Source organism: Equus caballus, chromosome 25 (genome assembly GCF_041296265.1).
Source record: "Equus caballus isolate H_3958 breed thoroughbred chromosome 25, TB-T2T, whole genome shotgun sequence".
Classification (NCBI taxonomy): Eukaryota; Metazoa; Chordata; class Mammalia; order Perissodactyla; family Equidae; genus Equus; species Equus caballus.
The window spans coordinates 35783896-35801577 of record NC_091708.1 but is presented as its reverse complement, the minus strand read 5'-3'; the positions used below and the strand labels follow the sequence as shown (position 1 = coordinate 35801577).

At 53.0% G+C, this 17682-nt stretch overlaps 1 protein-coding gene across 26 annotated transcripts in view; it reads left to right on the top strand.

The window, feature by feature from the left end:
* DENND1A (DENN domain containing 1A) overlaps positions 1–17682 on the top strand; it is a 514434-nt gene that overhangs the window by 494046 nt on the left and 2706 nt on the right. For 19 of the 26 annotated variants that reach the window (XM_070251752.1, XM_070251736.1, XM_070251739.1 and 16 more), the window contains 3 exons: positions 1125–1213; positions 13718–13846; positions 16638–16896. In XM_070251752.1, coding sequence (XP_070107853.1) covers positions 1125–1213; positions 13718–13846; positions 16638–16896 — 477 coding nt within the window. The remainder of the gene's footprint in view (positions 1–1124; positions 1214–13717; positions 13847–16637; positions 16897–17682) is intronic. The other 7 variants (XM_070251750.1, XM_070251747.1, XM_070251745.1 and 4 more) reach the window with 1 other exon arrangement.

Below are 17682 nucleotides of genomic sequence, written 5' to 3'. Positions count from 1 at the left end.
GTTGTGCTGTGTCGCCCACAAATTGCTGGGGGAGGGGGGTACAGGGGGAGGTGGGCAGGAACTGGAGCAGGTGGGTGCTCTCATTCCCCATCTTGTCCACGAACCTCAGCAATTCTGGCATTTCCTATCTTGGTCCCTCATCTACAGAGAGAGCATCAGCCCCCTGCACTGGGATGCTCAGTCGTTTTTATTGGCAATGAAATTCACAGATAGACTTTCTTAGCTTCGCTCTCTCCACTCCCTCTCTGGCAGTGAAAATGTTCAGAGATGATGGTGCCAAATTTAAAGCCATGTAATGTTGATTGGATCAAATGAGTATCCTTCTAAGGGCACCTAAAAATTCTTAGCCTAACTCCAGTCATGGGCGCTGGTGGGAGAGGGCTGTCTTTTTCTATGGGCCCTTGTCTTGGCTTTCAGAGGTGGCAGATCAGAAAAAATCCACCCTGTTGCGGCAGCCAGCTACGGATTAGGGAACTGTGTGCTTCACCGTCAAACACACCCGTCACCGACCCTCGAGCCAGGTCTGTGCAGTCAGAGCGGTGGCCACGCGGGGGGTGCGGCCTTCGTGCTGAGCCTGCTCAGGATGTCCCTAGGCAGCAGAAAGATGGTTTGATTGGCACTCCCTAATGCTATTATTTGCTCTCTTCCCCCTCCCATTTAGAGAGGAAAATAAGTATCTTGTCATTCAGTTGTAAAAAGAACAAAACGAGCACATGTACTCTGAAAACAAAGTCTGAGTAAAACCTTTTTGTTCAACCAAACCAGTTTCTGGGTTCCAGAAGAAGGTGAGCAGGACTTACTGTTAATGAGGGCCTCTTTGTTCCAGGTCCTGTGCAGACAGTGTCTCATTGAACCCTCTTGGCTGCCCTGTGAGGAGGCAGGGGCAACCGTCTCCCACTTGCAGCTGAGGAAACCAAGCTCCACAGAAGAGCCACAGCATTCTGGTTCATGTAGCCACTGCACATTCAATGGCGATGTTTCCATGAGAAGCAGAGCCTTTGAGCATATACTGTGACAATCCCTTGACGTTTGTTTTGGGGCTGCTTTTCCAAATCTTCAGAATGTTCCTGTATGGCTTTTCCAACTCACTCCTTCTCTGGGATTTTTCCCTGTGCCCATTCTAGGTGCGCCCTCCCCGTCCACACGTCGTTAAGAGACCGAAGAGCAACATCACAGTAGAAGGCCGGAGAACGTCTGTCCCAAGCCCTGAGCAGTGAGTACCCCCTTGCTCCCCTCCCCTCTGTCTGCAAGAATCCTGCGGGGGCCGACGCTTTCTGGAGCCCATGCTGCAGCCCAGCCTTTGAAAAGCTTCCCTGGGGCCCCGAGCAGGTGTCTCACAAAGAGGTCAGTCGGGGAGCAGGGCTTGATCTTCAGTGTCGGCTTCCATTAGCAGTTGTCACACCAGTGGGAGGCCCCAGAGGCCAGGGAGCTGGGCACCTGAGCTGAGTTTTGAGTGGTGATGCCCGAAGGGTACTTGGACAGGGTCAGGAAGTTCCAGGCCTTTCCTTATGCTGAAAATGTAGGGTCAGCAGGAGAGAGTTAGGAACCTGGTCAAGGAGGCTTCCTATTTAACGAGGGCTGCCACCTTTCTAGGCCTGGGGCTTAAGGTCTCTAGAGCCCAGATTTATGCACAAGACTGAGCCTGCCTGCTGCCCGACCCCACCAGCACCTTTGCTCACCTGTGCCACAGCATTTATTGTGTTATGGCTTTGCTTCTCTACCTCCCCTTGGGCGCAGAGCACCTTGGGGCAGGCACTGGGTGTTATACCCGGTCCCCAGCATAGTACCCAGCTTAGAGTCACTTGCTGGGTAGATGTTGGATAGATGAGGTAAATGATGAGGCGGGTGGATGTGCAGTGACCAGGTTGAGCCGCCTGAGTTGGGAGGCTTACAGCTGCCCACAGCCTCGACTCCAGAACCTCCTGGAGAAGGCAGTCCTGCTTCCGCCAGAGGGATGCAGGGCACACACCCCATAGTCTCTGCCCAGACAACTCAGGAGTGACACACTGGTGTCCTGTGATGCCTTGAAAGGATCTAGGGTTGTTGAGAGAATCAAAAATAGTGCCCAGGGACCCTTGGGGAAAGCTCCTCATGTCTGCCCTACTCAGAAAAGTTCTCAGGGAAAGAAGTTAGGGAAGATGGCAGGTCTTAGCCAGAAAAGGAGCTGAAAGGAAGAAATGATTCCGAAATGTCAAGCTGTGGCCTCACCGAGGCTGTGACTTCAGCTTTTCCTGGATTCTCTGGTTTATGGTACGGTATTGCTTGAGACTGTCGCGCCGTCATAGAACCAGCCCTCCAGCCCAGAAAGCTCCGGGAAACGGAGAGTGTGTGTGGGTGCGGGTACGGATGTGTGTCTTGGGAGACACTTGGTTATGCACAATTTGGAAGAGAGGACTCCTGAAGTCAGGTGTGGGTTTAACTTTTGCTCTGCAATGGGACACTGGGAATACTGAGGGCTTGCTCCCTGGCCGTGACTAGCGTGGGCTTTGATTGCCCCCTTGTGGAGAAAATGCTGCATGGCTTCAGAGTTCCTCAGACCCTGAAGATTTCTTCTTAGGGGCATGAAACTCGTCACTTTTCTTTAAAGCCACCTCTTTAAAACTGGGCTAAATCTTTTAGAAACTGTCCTGGGATACAGAGTCACTGGCCTGTAGATACTGAAATGCAAACCCAGAATATCAGTACATTACACACAAACACCTCAGACCAACAACACTCCACACTCTCCAGAACAGCGTTACTCGTTTTGTGGCCAAGCTCTCACTTGGAGGTTGGACTTCCTGTCACGCTTACTCACACTGTGGCTTTTCCAGCCCAAGGATAGGGGATTCCTCTCTAGGGTGTGCCAGAGGGCCAGTGTCTGGTAAGCCCATCCTCCTGGTCGTTACCAGAAGTGCGTCAGTATCACTTTTCTGTTTTTTCAGCAATGTGCCTTGTTTTAGACTTCTGTTTGGGAAACATTTGGGGTTGAAATGATGGGGAGCATGGGGCTAGTTTGATAGATGGGCAGAGTGGCAGTGATAGAAAATAAATGACAGGTTTTCTGTGACCATATACCACGGTGGCTCTAGCCCACCAGGAGACAGAGGTACATTTTAGGACATCATTCCAGGAGTTTCTGTTCACATTTTTTCAAATGGAGGGCTGTTCTCCCATAATGCCAGTGACATTTCTGGTGCAACCTGAGTGTTTTCCTGCATCTCTTCCCATACTGCCTGCCCGCCCCGATTGTGCTCCTCCGCTTCCAAATGCCATGTCACAACAGCACTTGGATATGTTTTTCTCAACTGTCATCAGCTCCAGCTGGCAAGACCAACTTCTTGAAACACAGGAAGCATCCAGCGGAAAATATTTTAATAAAACAGACTCCTCATCAAACATTGTTCTGGGGGGGAAGAAACCAGCTCCACCAATCTGTCAGCATGGTGTTGGGACACACAAGGAGACAAGCCAGCAGGCAGGAGCGAGATCCTAATGGGCCTTGGTTCCAGGTGGTTCTATGTTGGGCACACAGACTCAGCACCTGGCCCTTTAATCTGGCCTGGATTTTGTTGGATCATGGATCGTTGTCTCCGTTGGGAATATCAAAGAGCATCAGAATCTTAGAGGACTTGGGCTGCAGAAAGGATCTTTGAAGTTGAGCAAAGGATTCCATCCTTCTGACTGCTTGCCCCAACTCTTCCCAACTTCCAAATAGCACATTAAATAATTAACTTTGCGAATAGCAAGGTGGAGCTGACTAAGAATAAGATGGTCTCCACGGCCTCCTGCAGCAGCTCAGCACCTAGAGTCCATCAAGGCCCAGTAGCATTGGCCACCAGCACTCTGGCCAGTCTGTCCATTGAAGTCCAATTTCTTTCTTTCCAGCTGATGTCCGTCTGTCCATTCATTCAGCAAATATCTTTGAAAACCTCCCAGGGGTCAGCTCCATAGGATTTTAGAAAGGAGTCCTTTAAAGAGAGTCTCCGTGCTGACTCTTTTGTTGACTTGCGTTTTCCCAAAATGAAATTTCTCTGGTGTCAAACTTTCTTCCTGAATCAAAGGTACGAGTCCTACCCCCTTAAAGCCATCTGATGGCAATTGGAAGAACACTTCAGAAAGATTGCTGGAGAAAACATTCTGTTTTTCGGGTAACATTAGCTAATTAATATTCAGAGACTGCTTCTCCTCAAGAATTATTAGCTACTTCCATTATTATTCAGAACAGGGCCGATGGAATGCCCTGAGGGTCCCCTAGGGTGAGAGTTAGGGTTAGGAGGGCTCAGGCAGCGCGGGCTGTGGGTCGGAGGCCGGTTAGCAGCAAGTGCAGTCGAGCACCTCTTGTGTCCTAGGCCCTCTTAGGCTGGTATTCGTTTCCCCTTCCACAGAATGAGAACTCAGGCTCCGAGAATGTATCTGACTGGTGTTCCAGGGCCACCCAATTAGAAAGCGGCAGGGCCAGGACTCCAAATGCTGCTTGATTCTATCTTCTCAATTACACTCTGCTGCCCATGGGGGTCCGTTGTTAGTCTGGCTCTGCCCAGAGAGACAGCTCCACGTCCTGAGATGACTGCCTAGCACACACCCATCCTCTCTGGTTCCCTGGAGGCTGGAGTTGGGTACAGGAGCTGTTCAGTCCTCTTCCTGCCAAAGAAGCAGTGTCCACTGGTGCCTGGGTGTTTCTACCTGGGGAAGGAAAGAGAAGTAACATTTACTGAACATCCCTTAAGATTGTGAAGCGTAGGTGGTAGCTTTCCCATTTAACAGGTAGAGAAACAGAGGCTCAAAGAGGTATGTTAGTAACTTGCCCAAGGTCTCAGGGCTAGAAAATGGTAGGATCAGCTGTCTAATGACAGAGGCCTCAGCCTTTCTTCTGCATCATCCAGGCTTTTTGTTAAGAACCTAATTATGACTATGAGCTACTCTGAGTGGTGAGGACGGTGGCGGCTGCAGTGTACACGGTGAGGTCCACAGCTCCCCACCTGTTAAGGGTGGACCCTGGTTGTTTCAGCCAGAGTATGCCCAACTGCCAGGCCCCACCTTTTTTCCTTTTGGCTTGCCAGGTATAGGGGAATTGCCCATCAAACTGGCACTTCAAGAGAGCTGACAGCAAACTCTAAAAGGCAGTGCTGTGCTCAGTACCGCCCACCCCTCCAAACCACACACAGTGTGCAGACAGGCCAAAGACAGAGAGTGGCCTGCTGGTCCCCAGTGCTTCTGTCTGCCAGGCTGCCCATCATTCATTCGCTGCAGTAGGGGCCAGGGGCAGTAGCCCTCACAGGGTTGCTGAAAGCGTAGAACAAGATAGAGGCAGCCTCCACCTTACTAACTCTTCACACCAATCCAGAAGGGCAGGGCTGCCTTCTAAGTCTTCATGCTTAAGGGGCTTGTGGTCGGCGTGGCTCCGAGATGTACCCGGTCCCGACCAGCTGCAGAGCCTGAGCTCCTAAGTCTGCCAACAGGTGAGACACACAACACCCTCCTGTCACGTGAGAGTCCTAACTGGCAGCATTCTGCTTATTTGAAGTTTCACTGTGCTAAGTAAGAGTGGGCCGGATTCAACCACCACAGGCCCACAAGCCATTGTCCTGCTCACCTCTCTGGGCAGATCCATGCAAAATCTGCCTTTTTCAAATAATTTTATTTGTTTGTAAAAATGACCCAGTAGCCTTATAGACAATCAGGAAGTTAGGGAAAAGAGAGAAGTTCATTCTGAATCCAACCCACTAATATTTCTGCAGGTTCCCCTCCCGTCTTTTTCCTCTATGTATTTTGCAGAGCCGCAGCTTCCTTGCAATGTCCCATCATACAGACGTGCCCCATGTCCTTGTAACCCCTGGTGTTTGTGATTATGGAAGATTCCATTGTGTGTATGTATGTGCATGGTCTGCCTAACCACACCCCTCATATTGGATCTGTAGATTGTTCCAGGTTTTCACTGATACAAAAAATGCCAGAGTGAACATGCTTGTTCTCCAAGCTTTTTCTCATTTTATATCATTATAAGAAATAGAATGATTAACAACTACCATTAACCAGGAATCGCATGCTAAGCACTTTACATACATCGTTTCATTCAATCCTCACGAGGAATCTGGGGAGGGAGGTATCATTAGCTCTATTTCACAGAAGTAGCAGAGACCCCAAGAGGTGCCCATGGTCACACAGCCAGTTAGTGGCAGAACTGAGTTTCAAACATGTCTCTTTAACACCACAGCCCGTACACCTAACTGGTCATATAGGCAGCTTTCTACTGTGTATTACTCAAGAACTTTCTAAAAGAGATGTACCACTTTACATTCCCGCCAGAACTGCGGACTCCCTGGGAATACGGGTCTGGGGGACCCAGGGGAATGTGCGGCCGGCATTAGAAATCCTTCTGGCCCAGGAGAAATTCTGCAGGTTGTGCTGGCTAGGCGGACAGTCTGCACAAAACGGCCCGCCCATGCTGCTTAGGAATTGGAGAGTCTGATCATCTGAATCGCACTGCCTGACCCCAGCACCCAAAGCCCCAGAAGATTAAAACAAGATCAGAAGAAGCTGCCAGAAGCATTTAGTGAGAGCTCTGCCCAAAGACCAGGTCTCAGAACACTTTGCGATTGTATCTCTTTGGACCAGTTGCACACACGCTCTGGCAGAAGCTGACATGCTGCTCCACCCCCAGTCTCCTCCAGACCTGGGCTCAGCACGGCCTCAGTGGCCGGTGATCACAACGGGGTAGAGCCCCTCTGCCTCCTAGATGGACCTAGGGCTGCCCTGGGGCTGCGGGCACTAACCTGCTGCTTGAGCGGTGGCTCGTGCTGGGCAGGACTTTGGCATGGACAGACCTGAGTCAGCATCCTGGCCCACCAGCTGCCAGCCTGAGACCCTGGGCATGTCTCTTTGCCATCTATTTTTTTTTTTAAACACACTCCTATTAACATCCTAAGGAACACAGTTTGGGAAACTGCCCACAGGAGCCACATGAGCATCCTAAGTTAGCGGGGCCCGCCAGCCTTCCCTCCTGCCATCTCCTGAGGCAGCTGCTACAGCCTCAGCCATCTGACCCTCCCCTGATGCCTCCCCACAAGCTGTGCACTCCCTTCCCATCCCACGATCCCTTGAGCTTCCCCTGAGGTAGCACTGAACTGCCACGTTGCAGTTTCGCTTTACATCACACACAGGTACACACACAACATGCACACACCCTCCGGTAATCTGTGCGCTCCTCCAGGGCAGAGCTGTCTGTCCTTTAGCTTTGGCTTCAATTCCCGGGCCAGAGCCTGGCCCAGGCTTCTGCTCAGGGATATTCCTGAATGAATCACAAAGGAATCGCTGGAGGCAGGGTGAAGCTCACGGCCCAGCACCCTGGCGATGGGAGAGGGGTGTCAGTTAACAACCACAGTGTGTAAAGAGGACCTACTGTGTACCAGGTGTGACTAGGATGTGACTGTGAAGCTACCAGCACCTCCCCGGCCCTCTAAGAGCCAGAAACTGCCATCAGCCCCAGAAGTGAGTCTCCAAGATGCCAGCTGAGCCCTGGCCCAGGGGTGGGGGCAGCTGTCTGGGGCCTACCCCCTGGCAGGCCACCAGGACCCACTCCCTGAGTGGCTGGAGTCCAAACACCCAAGCAGAAGGTCACGGACCCAATTAGCAAGGCAAGAGGCTCCTGGCCTGACTCAGGCCCCGTATCCTCTCCAACAGTGGGTTCTGGGCCCTGGAGACAAAGCCAAGCCAGACCTGAAGCCTGAGCCCAGACTGGAAAAGCAGGAACTGCCAAGGAGCCCCAGGGACACGCAGTTGCCCAGGAAAGCATAGGTCCCCTGGTCTCCAGCCGCTTCTCCCTTCAGAGGGAAGGGCTTTTCCTGGGAGCTGCCACGATAGGGGATGTTAGTTCCCACTGAAAAACCAGGCCTTTAGGATGCCCTTGGAGAAGGTGCCCCACTCTCAAGACAGTATGATTTCAGTGACCTCTGAAAGCCTTTGCCCTCTCACCAGGGCCCCTCCCTGTCCAGACGCCGCATCCCATTTCCTCAGTGCCCGTGGCGTGCCCATTGCGTGCCCACTGCGCTCACGTGTGTCATCCTGGTTAGCCTCCCCGCTCTCCATGGGCTTCACAGTCAAGGCGTCGTTAGCATGTTTGTTCTACCACGAGGCAGCCAAGGTTCTGACAGGTGGACTGACCAGCCCTGGGCCAGGTCCACCCCCAGCACTGCCCCCGGGCAGCACAAGTCCCCTACTGGGGAGGAGGACCTGGTCTCGCACTCACTAGTCCTCATGGGACCGGTTCACCTGACCGGAAGGCCTCCTCTCGGTGGCGATCATGACTCGATACAGCAGTCGCTCTCTTCGTTATTGTCTTTAAGGAGATAGTCACATACAAGTGAGGACAAAGATCCAGTGTCCAGCGGGTTCCCATATCTGTCTCCAGTTCTTCCTCTCTGAGAACACCCTAGCCCTTACCCCGGGTCAAAGGCGCGGTTCCCGAGCTTCCTCTGTGGGCCCCGCCCCAAGCTCATTTCTGCAGAGACCCCTCTGACGTGCTTAGAGCCTTCTTTTATGTCTTTAGCCTATGCACATGCTACGGTGTGTCTAGAGCGTTGGCCTGTGTCGTGGTGATGGGTGGAAGCCGTGGCAGGACCCCCCAGGCAGAGGTTCTCAGATGGTTCTGTGTGCTAGGATGTGTCCAGCGGGACCAGTGACCTTGACTGGGAAGGTCTTTGAAGGCAGGGACTACCTTATTCGTCCTTGAACACCTGGGGAAGACCCTGCACGGTATGAAAATGCCCAAAATCTATTTGTTGGCAGGTGAATGTGGCCTATGGCTAGCAATTGAATATGGACTAGGCACTACGCAAAGCGTTTACAAATATTTTCATTCAACTTTTGTGATAAGACCATCAGGAGGGCTGTAGAATCCCCATTTTGCAGATAAGAAATTGAGGTTCGGGGAGGAAATAACCTTCCCAAGATCGTCTGGCTGGGAAGTGCGGGATGGGGGAAGACTGGACAGACTGACATCCACCAGGCAGGCAGGACAGGCCTTGTCCTGGGGCCTGTCCCTGCTCATCAGCCCCACAGGGGCCTCATAATCAAGGGACCCCAGCGCGGCCCAGACGTTCACAGAGTAAAGATGCTTTGTGCTGGAGTGAAATGATCCTTTAGAAAATGATCAGCAGCTCCCCTTGTTACCTCCAGAGACCAAGTCCTTGCTGATTTTTTCCCTTCTCTATCTCAAGTACATTTAAATGTCAATTAAATTTGAAATATCTACATTTGTCAGCATTTCATTTGGGGCCAGCGTGACGTGCTGCCGATTTGTCCACGCGATGTGACACATGAAAAACTCTCACGATGCAGATCTTCCTCATTAAAAGTAAGCCCGTGCGATCCCGGCACGGCAGAGAGCCACAGAGCACGTCCCGCCTCCTGACGCCGTGTCTCTGACATGGTATTTAAAAAGGAACAGCCGCGCCTGTCACCACTGTCACACGCGTGCGCTAACCGGCGACACGTTAAACCAAACATTAGAAAGGGTTCGGGAAGTCATCTGCTTGGGAGCTCCGCACCGAGACGAGGTGGGCAGAGGCGGGAGCAGCCATGGGAGATGATGGGGCCTGAACGGTGATGGACAGCGGGCCTTTCTTTCTCGCCAAGACTCCGGCAGCCCTCGCTGGGCAGCCAAGTTTGCCACAACCTGCCTTTTCACAGACAGCTCTTTGTGTGTAATAAAACCCAGGCAAGTGGTGGGTGGCAGACTGCAGGGTAGTAGCTGAATTGGGTTAATGAGGGAAGAGGTGCAATTTTTTTTTTTCATATTCTGCCTTAAGCTAATAAAAAATTTAAACCTGGACGTTTGCAATGGTTTATCCTTTATCTCTGACAAATATCTGACTGTATGTTTCATGGGAGAACATGAGCAGCTGAATTTAAATAAGTTTATTTTGAAATCTCCCCTTTTATTAAAAGTAGAAGGGGAAACACCCTACCCCTTATTTCATTGTTTCAGATCCACGAAACTGAACAGGCAGGATTGCCAAGTGGTTTAGAGTCAGGCAAATCCAGATTACCAGCTCTACCTTTAGCTGCTGTGTGACAATGGGCAACTGACTCCCCCTCTCTGAGCCTTGGCTTCTTTATCTGCAAAGTAAAGATGTGATGATGAATTAATTAGAAACTGTATGGACAGCATTTAACCCAACACTTGTAAGTACTGCTAGTGTTATCATCGTCATCCATGTGGCCTGAAGCCTGACTTGAAAACAACTCTCATTTGACCAAACCGCATGGCAAAGTTCTCGCCTGGGTGCTCCGTCACTCTCGAGAGACAGATGGCGTGTTCAGGAGACACCCTGGGCCTCTTGTTGGAGCCACTGCCCACCCAGCCTGGCCTGGCCAGGAGTCACCTGGAAAGGGAAAGTGGTTTGTGAGGGGAGTTCTAGGCTCCCTCCCTTCTGCCTCCCTCACCGCCCCCGGGATCCCGCACTGGATTCTGACAGCGCCATGAATGGCAGCAGCCTGTTTTCATGAAGCCAAGGTCCAGTCCAGCACAGAAGCTCTTTGCTCTCCTGTGAGTCCAGACGTTCCTGGCAGGTTTAGTGGCATTGGACTAATGTGCCAAGCTGTGGTCTCTGCTTTGCTGTCAAAGCGAGAGGAGGGGCTGTGCTTGGATGGGTGTTGGAAAGGCATTCAAGGCGGATCTGAGGGCATCCAAGAGCCCCAGTCAGTGTGACCCAAGCAGAGGTGCGTGTCCGCCTCATCTACATCCGCCACCAGCCCAGCTCACAGGAGAGTGAGGGCGCTGGGCTGGCATCCCTGCTCGGCACGTCCTGGCTGGTCACCGGATCACAGCTCTTCGTCACCAGTGATTCCCACGAGCACTGGGTCTGCTCACAACAAGCGCTCAGGAAGTGCCTCTTGGTTGGGTGTGTGGATGGACTAATGACAGTCTTGTCCTCTGTAAAATCAGTACAGTGATGCCCTCCTGCTAGGCTGTTGGGAAGGGTAGAAATAACCTATATAAAGCCCCTGGTACGTGCCTGCTTCTGGATTTTATTCTTAACCTTTTTCCGAGACTCCCGCCTGCCCCTGTATACCTAACACCCCCACCCCAAACGTGGTCCCATTCTCCAGGTCTCAGCCTCCCAGAGGACAGATGGGCAACTCAGGGGACATTTTCATACTGTGTTAAAAGGGACAAGTGCCGTGGCCGGGCTCCAGGAAGATGAGTGCGTGATGAAATGGGGAGTGTGTAGCGTCTTGCCTCCCCAGCACACTGCTTCCACTCATTCGATCAGCAAACTTCTCCTGTGCTAATGCTGCGCCCCAGGCGGGGAGAGAGAAGAGTGAGCCAGGCCCCTGCCCTTGAGGAGCTGCAATTCAAGGTTAGGTGGTATGCATGGCGTGCTAAGCGTGCAGCCCGAGGAGAAGCTAACTCCATCCAGGAGGAGACTCCAGCCGGGAACCCCAGGAAGGCTTCCTAGAAGAGCCATTTGAGCTGAGCCTTCAAGACTGAAGAGCAGTGGGTGCACCAGGCAAAGAAGACAGGCACTGGTGGCCTCCGAGGTGGACAGGGCCAGGCGTACCGCACGGTGTCTGCCCTGCTTGGAGCTGCTGCTCTGCAGCCCTGGCCCCCGCCCACTCAGCACATTCCACCGGCTCCCAGCGCAGAGCATGAGGCCAGGGTGTCCGCCCACCCCTTCACCCTTCGCCTGCTCAGGAGAGCAGCCCAGTGCTGGGGCGGAGGGGTGGGCCTCTGACTTTAACACGGACAAGGACATTGTTCTGTAAGTGTCTGAACCTTGATGTTCCTAACACTTTTCTCAGTAGGTTTAACTTGCCACACAACCTATTGCCGTGAGAGCAATAGAGCGGCGAGTTTACAGGTGTTAAGCAGGCGAGTGACAGGGTCGGCTTTGTGATTGAACAGGATTCGCGTGGCTGTGTGGAGAGTGGCCCGGGGCAGCGGGGAGCCTGGCCCCTCTGCTGCGCCTTGTTCTGTGTCCTGGTGGAAGTGGCAGGAGCAGGGCAGCCTTGTCCTGAGGCTGACCAGGCCACATTTCTGCAGATCGGATCTTCTTCCTATCCTCTCTGGGCCCGGAGGAAAATGCCCCTCCAAGGCTGGTGCCCCTCTCTAGTCCAGGGAGGGCCAAGGTGTGTCTCGTCCCTAACACCCAACAAGGCGGCCTGGGAGAGGAGTGCTGTGACCCGCCAGCTCCCTGTGTACGACCCTGGGTGAGTGGCTTCCCTCTCTGAGCCTCGACGTCCACTTCAGTACGAAGGAAAAACTCTCTGCCCAGCTAATTTCCAGGGCCCATGCGCGGAAGTGCAGGGGTTCTGGGGTGGAAGTGCTGGGGCGCTCGGCAGCTCCTGGCAGCTGCTCTGCTGCTACCTTTGAAAGAACAGCGTGTTCTTGGGTAACAACTGGCTTGGCATCAGTGATGGAGAATCGTGGCAGATTCCGGGCACAATCCCTCTCCAGTCCCCCGGGGACTTGCTCTGCAGCCGTGGTTCCCACGCACTGGTTTCAGACACCTTGCCCTTCCCTGAAGTAAACCTGAAAGAAATTGCATCATAGAAAGCAAAGGAAGGAGAGTCTCTGGCAGGGGGGGATAGCCCCCCCAGGCACCCTGTGTCTCCTGCCCCACGCTCTCCCCAAACTGCCCTCGCCGCCCGGGGATCCTCAGCGCTTGCGCAGCCCGCTGTGCAGGGCAGAGGCCTGCGCTGCCCGCCCCCAGCTGCGAGCCTCAGCCGCAGCCGTGGGGCTGGGACTTGAACCGAGGTCTGCCCTCCATCCCTTTCTGGGCACGCATCGTGCGCGGGCCCCAGTCGGTGTATAATTCATAGGACCGGGCGTGGAGTTTCTCTGGGCTGTGTATGTTTGTGTTTATAGAGGTAGAGCTCACAGGTGGCTGACAAGGGAGATGTATTTTTTATAACAATGAATATTTAATTTCCACATCACAGATGAAGAAGACTCTCTGAAGAGGCATCTGAGGGAGACTCCAGAGAGCAACCGCTAATCAGAAAAGGGCCTCCTGGCGAGTGCTCTTCCACGTGGCTCACCTTCTTCAACTTTTTTATTTTTTATTTTTTCCTGATTAGTGAAGTCGATATGCACATTGTAGAAAATGTAGAAGACACAGAAAACAAAAGGAGGCAGAAGAGAAAAATCACCCATAATCCCACTAGCTCTTGTTGACATTTAGGAACATACCTTTCCAGTCTTTTTTCTATGCATTTCTCTATTAGTAGATGAGAGAGAATGCTACATAACTGCAATTCTGCATCCTGATTTTTAGATTTTTCTTTATAAACATTATAACTAATGGGAGGATAATATTCAGCCAACTGTACCATAATTCACCAGATTCCTGTTGCTGGAAATTTAGGTGGTTTCATGTTTCAACGTTGTAAACATAGCAGCCATGAACATCTTTGTGCGTGATTCCTTGCTCCATTTAGGGTTATCTCGATGGAAGTGGCATTACCAGGTCCTCGAGGATGGGACTGTGTGTTGAGAGCTCTTGACACATGTGGCAAACACACAGCTTCTTTTCTGTTTGGGACCAGCTTTCTCACCATGGGGCCTGTCGGGCTTCTGGTGACCTGTGGCATTCTCCAGGGAGCCTCCACCCCAGGCTGGCAAAGGGAGGCCAGGGCCAGGCGCCGGACACAGAGGCCTCCTGCCCACCCTGCCGTGTGGAGTTCTGAGGGCACCGCTTAACGCTTCTCTCCTCTCTTGTCTCCTCTGCCCCAGCCTGGTAAAGCCCTTGCGACACTATGCGGTCTTCCTCTCCGAAGACTCCTCTGACGATGAATGCCAGCGGGAAGAGGGCCCGAGCTCTGGCTTCACCGAAAGCTTTTTCTTCTCCGCTCCCTTTGAATGGTCTCTCCTTCCTTCTTCTATTTCCCTGAACTCGGCTTGGTGACTCTCTGGGGCCACTTATGGGGGAGGGGGTGGCCAGTGCTGCCTACGCTTGTGTGTGTTGGGGGAGGGGTGTCTGGAGCTGCCACCTCCGGTGCCCCAGTGCTACCTTGCAAGGGGAATGCCACCTCTGTGTGCCTCCTCCCAGGGCCTTCGTTCTGCCAGCCCACAGGTGCTGTGACAGTGGAGTGAGGTGACAGGAGTGACAGGGCTCTAAAGGTGTGAGACAGGAGCATCAGTCTGCATTCCTTATATGGGGAAAATGCACTTAATTGTTAATGGAATTGGTGGCTGCGTTAACCTGGTGGTTGAGGCCTGAATCCTTTATCTCAGCATATCTAGGAAAGCCATGGAGCTGGAGGGTCAGGTTTTAAGTTTCAAAAAAAAACTTTATTGATATGGAATATGTATATTAATGCTGGCATATCCAAATGTTTTATTCATCTGCCTGACTTTAAGATAATTTTTATCATTACTATTTATAGCTTAAGCCTCATTCTAATTATAAATTGCAATAAAACAAGAAAAAAAAAGGTTCACCCACAATCTACCCACCCCCAAAATTGGGCTTTGGGAGTTCCCCTTATTTTGCTGGTTCTTGCCCCTCCAACCACAGGTTTTTCAGAGCTAGGACTGAGCAAAGGGATGGCTGTTGTCATGTTTCCGTGTTGACAAGGTTGTGTGGTGTTTCTAATGGGAGCCTGTAAGAGAAGGGAACCGCCCTTGGCTGAGCACCTGCGGGGCCCACTCAGCCCTCTAGGGAGTGAACTGTTATGGCTGTCGCAGAGGAGGGGCTCCTCCCTCCAGCCCTTCACATCCCCTCCACCACCTCCCTGTCCCAGTCCCCAGCATCGGGCCCCAGGTGCCAGCCCCTCCCTGTGGTCTGGCCTGAGGACAGCTGTGCTCCTGCCACTGCCCCATGGGCCCTTGTTGCCACCAGCTCACCTGTGACCATGGGCAAGTCGATCCCCTCCTGACACCCTCACTTAGAAAGTGGTGGCCTCAGTCAGTGTTGCCAAGGCTTCACGTGCCACCTTTTCTGTACATTTTTTCTTTCAAATTTTTCTTTAAAACTTTTAGAAATCAGCCTCGTCCTAAGCAATAATATCTATGACATCATACGCTTACTGTATCAGTTCCCGTTTCTACTATTAATTAAAATAGAAAATCACTGGAATAAGAAATGTTTATCCGGGTATGAGCCTGAACTCACCATGCAAGTGGAGCACTCTGCCTGGGTGATGTGCAGGCCCCACTGCGGAGCCCAGCAGGCCGTGCTCTTTTTGAGTTAATTGATGCCTTACTTATTTAAATAATGGGTATTGCTCACTCCCTTAGCCGTGATCTATAAAAGTATTGGCTTTTGTGTGTAGGAAAAGGAAGTGGCCCATCTTAACTCTAGACAAAGTGGGCTCTTTTTAAAGATCACTATTTCCTTAATTGTAAGAAGCACGCTGACTTTTCTGTATCTCCTTCATTGTGTTCAACTGGGTTAAAGGGGCTTTAATTCCCTGGTCAGATGGCTTAGTCAGAGTGAGTGAGGGGCTTTTGAAGTCTCTCATACTTGGCTTTCATTTCCACCTCTTGCCAGGTGCTGTGTGACATAGAATGAGTCACTTAGCCTCTCTGAGCTTCAGTTTCCTCATCTACAAAGTGAGGGTATGAGTCGTACTTCATGGGCTGCTTGTGTTGCTTCAGCAGGATACCACAGGCTGATGGAGTCCCTGCCAGTAGGCTGAGCCCTCTCCCTCTGCTGTCTGTCCTCTGCCCTGGTTCCTGAGAGTGGACCTTTGGGACCAGCAGGTGGCGTCCTTCCCCCCACTTTACCTGAGCCAAGGGCAGTTTCTGCCTGACCAGCCCCAGCCTTTTGGTGAGAGGAGGCGGGACGTGCTCTGGCCCCGGCTCCGGCTCCGCTAGAGCTCCAGTATATCCAGGCACCTTTCTCCAGGTACCCAGTGGTACCCTGGGGCTCAGGCTTGTGAGAAAGGAAAGCACGAGGACCCTTTGTCACCTCACCTGGGTCCCTGCAAGGTTTGGGTGCATGAACGCGCAGAATGCTGTTAACAGTCTCTGCATGCCTGCTGTGCACCAGGCGCTGCATTCGCTCACAGTCTCCACCACCACCTACAAGGGAGGTGCACTCTGCAACAGGAGCATGGCTGAGGCTCAGAGAGGTTAAGTGACTTGCCCAAGGTCCCACAGCAAGAGATGGTATGACCAGAGCTAGAACTGAGGTCAGCACAGGCTGAGGCCCAGACGGTCCCCCTGAGGATCCCGGGGCACACTGGGCAGCTGCCCTGGGGACTTTCCCCAGCTGGGTTCCTAGGACCCAACTGCCGCAGTGGGGGTGGGAGCGCAGACGGTGGGCTCAGGAATGACTCTGCGTGCCTCTTCCCTTTCCAGACATGTCTGCTTCCTCAGAGCTTGTCTGAATGGCTTGCAAGCCCATTAGCCAGTTTTGTGGAAGGCCATGTGGTTTGAGGGGAACTAAGTGGGCCCCCCAGTGCAAGGTAGAGCCAAGCGACTTGCCCAAGGTCCCACAGTGAGCAGCAGAGCCCAGGTTCAGCCCCAGGTCTGTCAGTGCTGCTACCCAGACTCCTGCACTCACGGGGACCACAGGATACTCTCCTGACCCCAAGGCTCCCAGGAGCTCGCCTCCAGGCCTGGAAGTTCCTGGGAATGGGTGGGGGTGGCTGGCTCCTCCAGGGGAGGCTCAGGGTGGGAGAACCCAGCCTGCTCTGCCTCCTCCCAGGCCACAGCCATACCGGACACTCAAGGAGTCAGACAGTGCCGACGGCGACGAGGCGGAGAGCCCAGAGCAGCGAGCCCGGGAGCCCATGGGCCCTGCCCCAGCTCCGCCCGACCGGGCTGCCAGCATCGACCTCCTGGAAGACGTCTTCAGCAGCCTGGACATGGAGGTCCCACTGCAACCACTGGGCCAGGCCAAGAGCTTAGAGGACCTTCGGACCCCCAAAGACCTCAGGGAGCAACCAGGGACCTTTGACTATCAGGTATTATGCGGGCGGGGGAGGCCTTCCCCACACGAGCAGGTTGCCCATGTGACAGTGAAGGAGACCAAGGGAGAAACAGCGACTTGTGCAAGGTCCTCAGCCAGTGCTCAGGGTCCGTCTGACTGTAAACCCCGCCAGGTGGGCCAGCGGCCAGACCACCCTCACAGGGATCACTGCAGAAGGTGCTAGAGCCTGATGGAAATCTGACCCCCACTTCTGTTCACATGTCAGACGGGGGGGCAGCGATCCAGGCCACTCTCCCCAGGACTCCCAGCCCGACCCCGAGGCAGGGCTTCAACCCCTGATGGAACCGGGATTGCTCCCATCCCCACCAAGTGTCCTTGGAGAGCCTTTGGATCAAAGTTCCTGGGTTCTGGATTATTCAGGTGTGACCACTGATCTTCTGTTGTGACTTCCAATCTATCACACTCCCTCTTTGTGCCTCAGTTTCCTCACTTGCAAGTGGGGGCTGCTGACTCTGCAGTCACTGAGTCACACTGTGGAATTGACAAAGCTCCCCCATATCCAGTGATTCATGTGTCACCCCTGTGGGGAATTACTGTTCCCACACGGCTGATGAGGAAGCTCGGGCCAAGAGAAGGGAAGCGACGCCCAGTCCTGTCACTTGTGTGCGCAGAGCCCAGTCCCACTTCCCAGCCAGTGTGCCTTCGCCCCGCCCGCGCCTCACTCGCCCACCTGGGCTAACGGTGATGGACAGTGCCCACATGCTGTGAAGAGGAAAAGGGCCTGCCAGGAGAGGGTCAGGAGATGAGTCGTTTTCCTAAA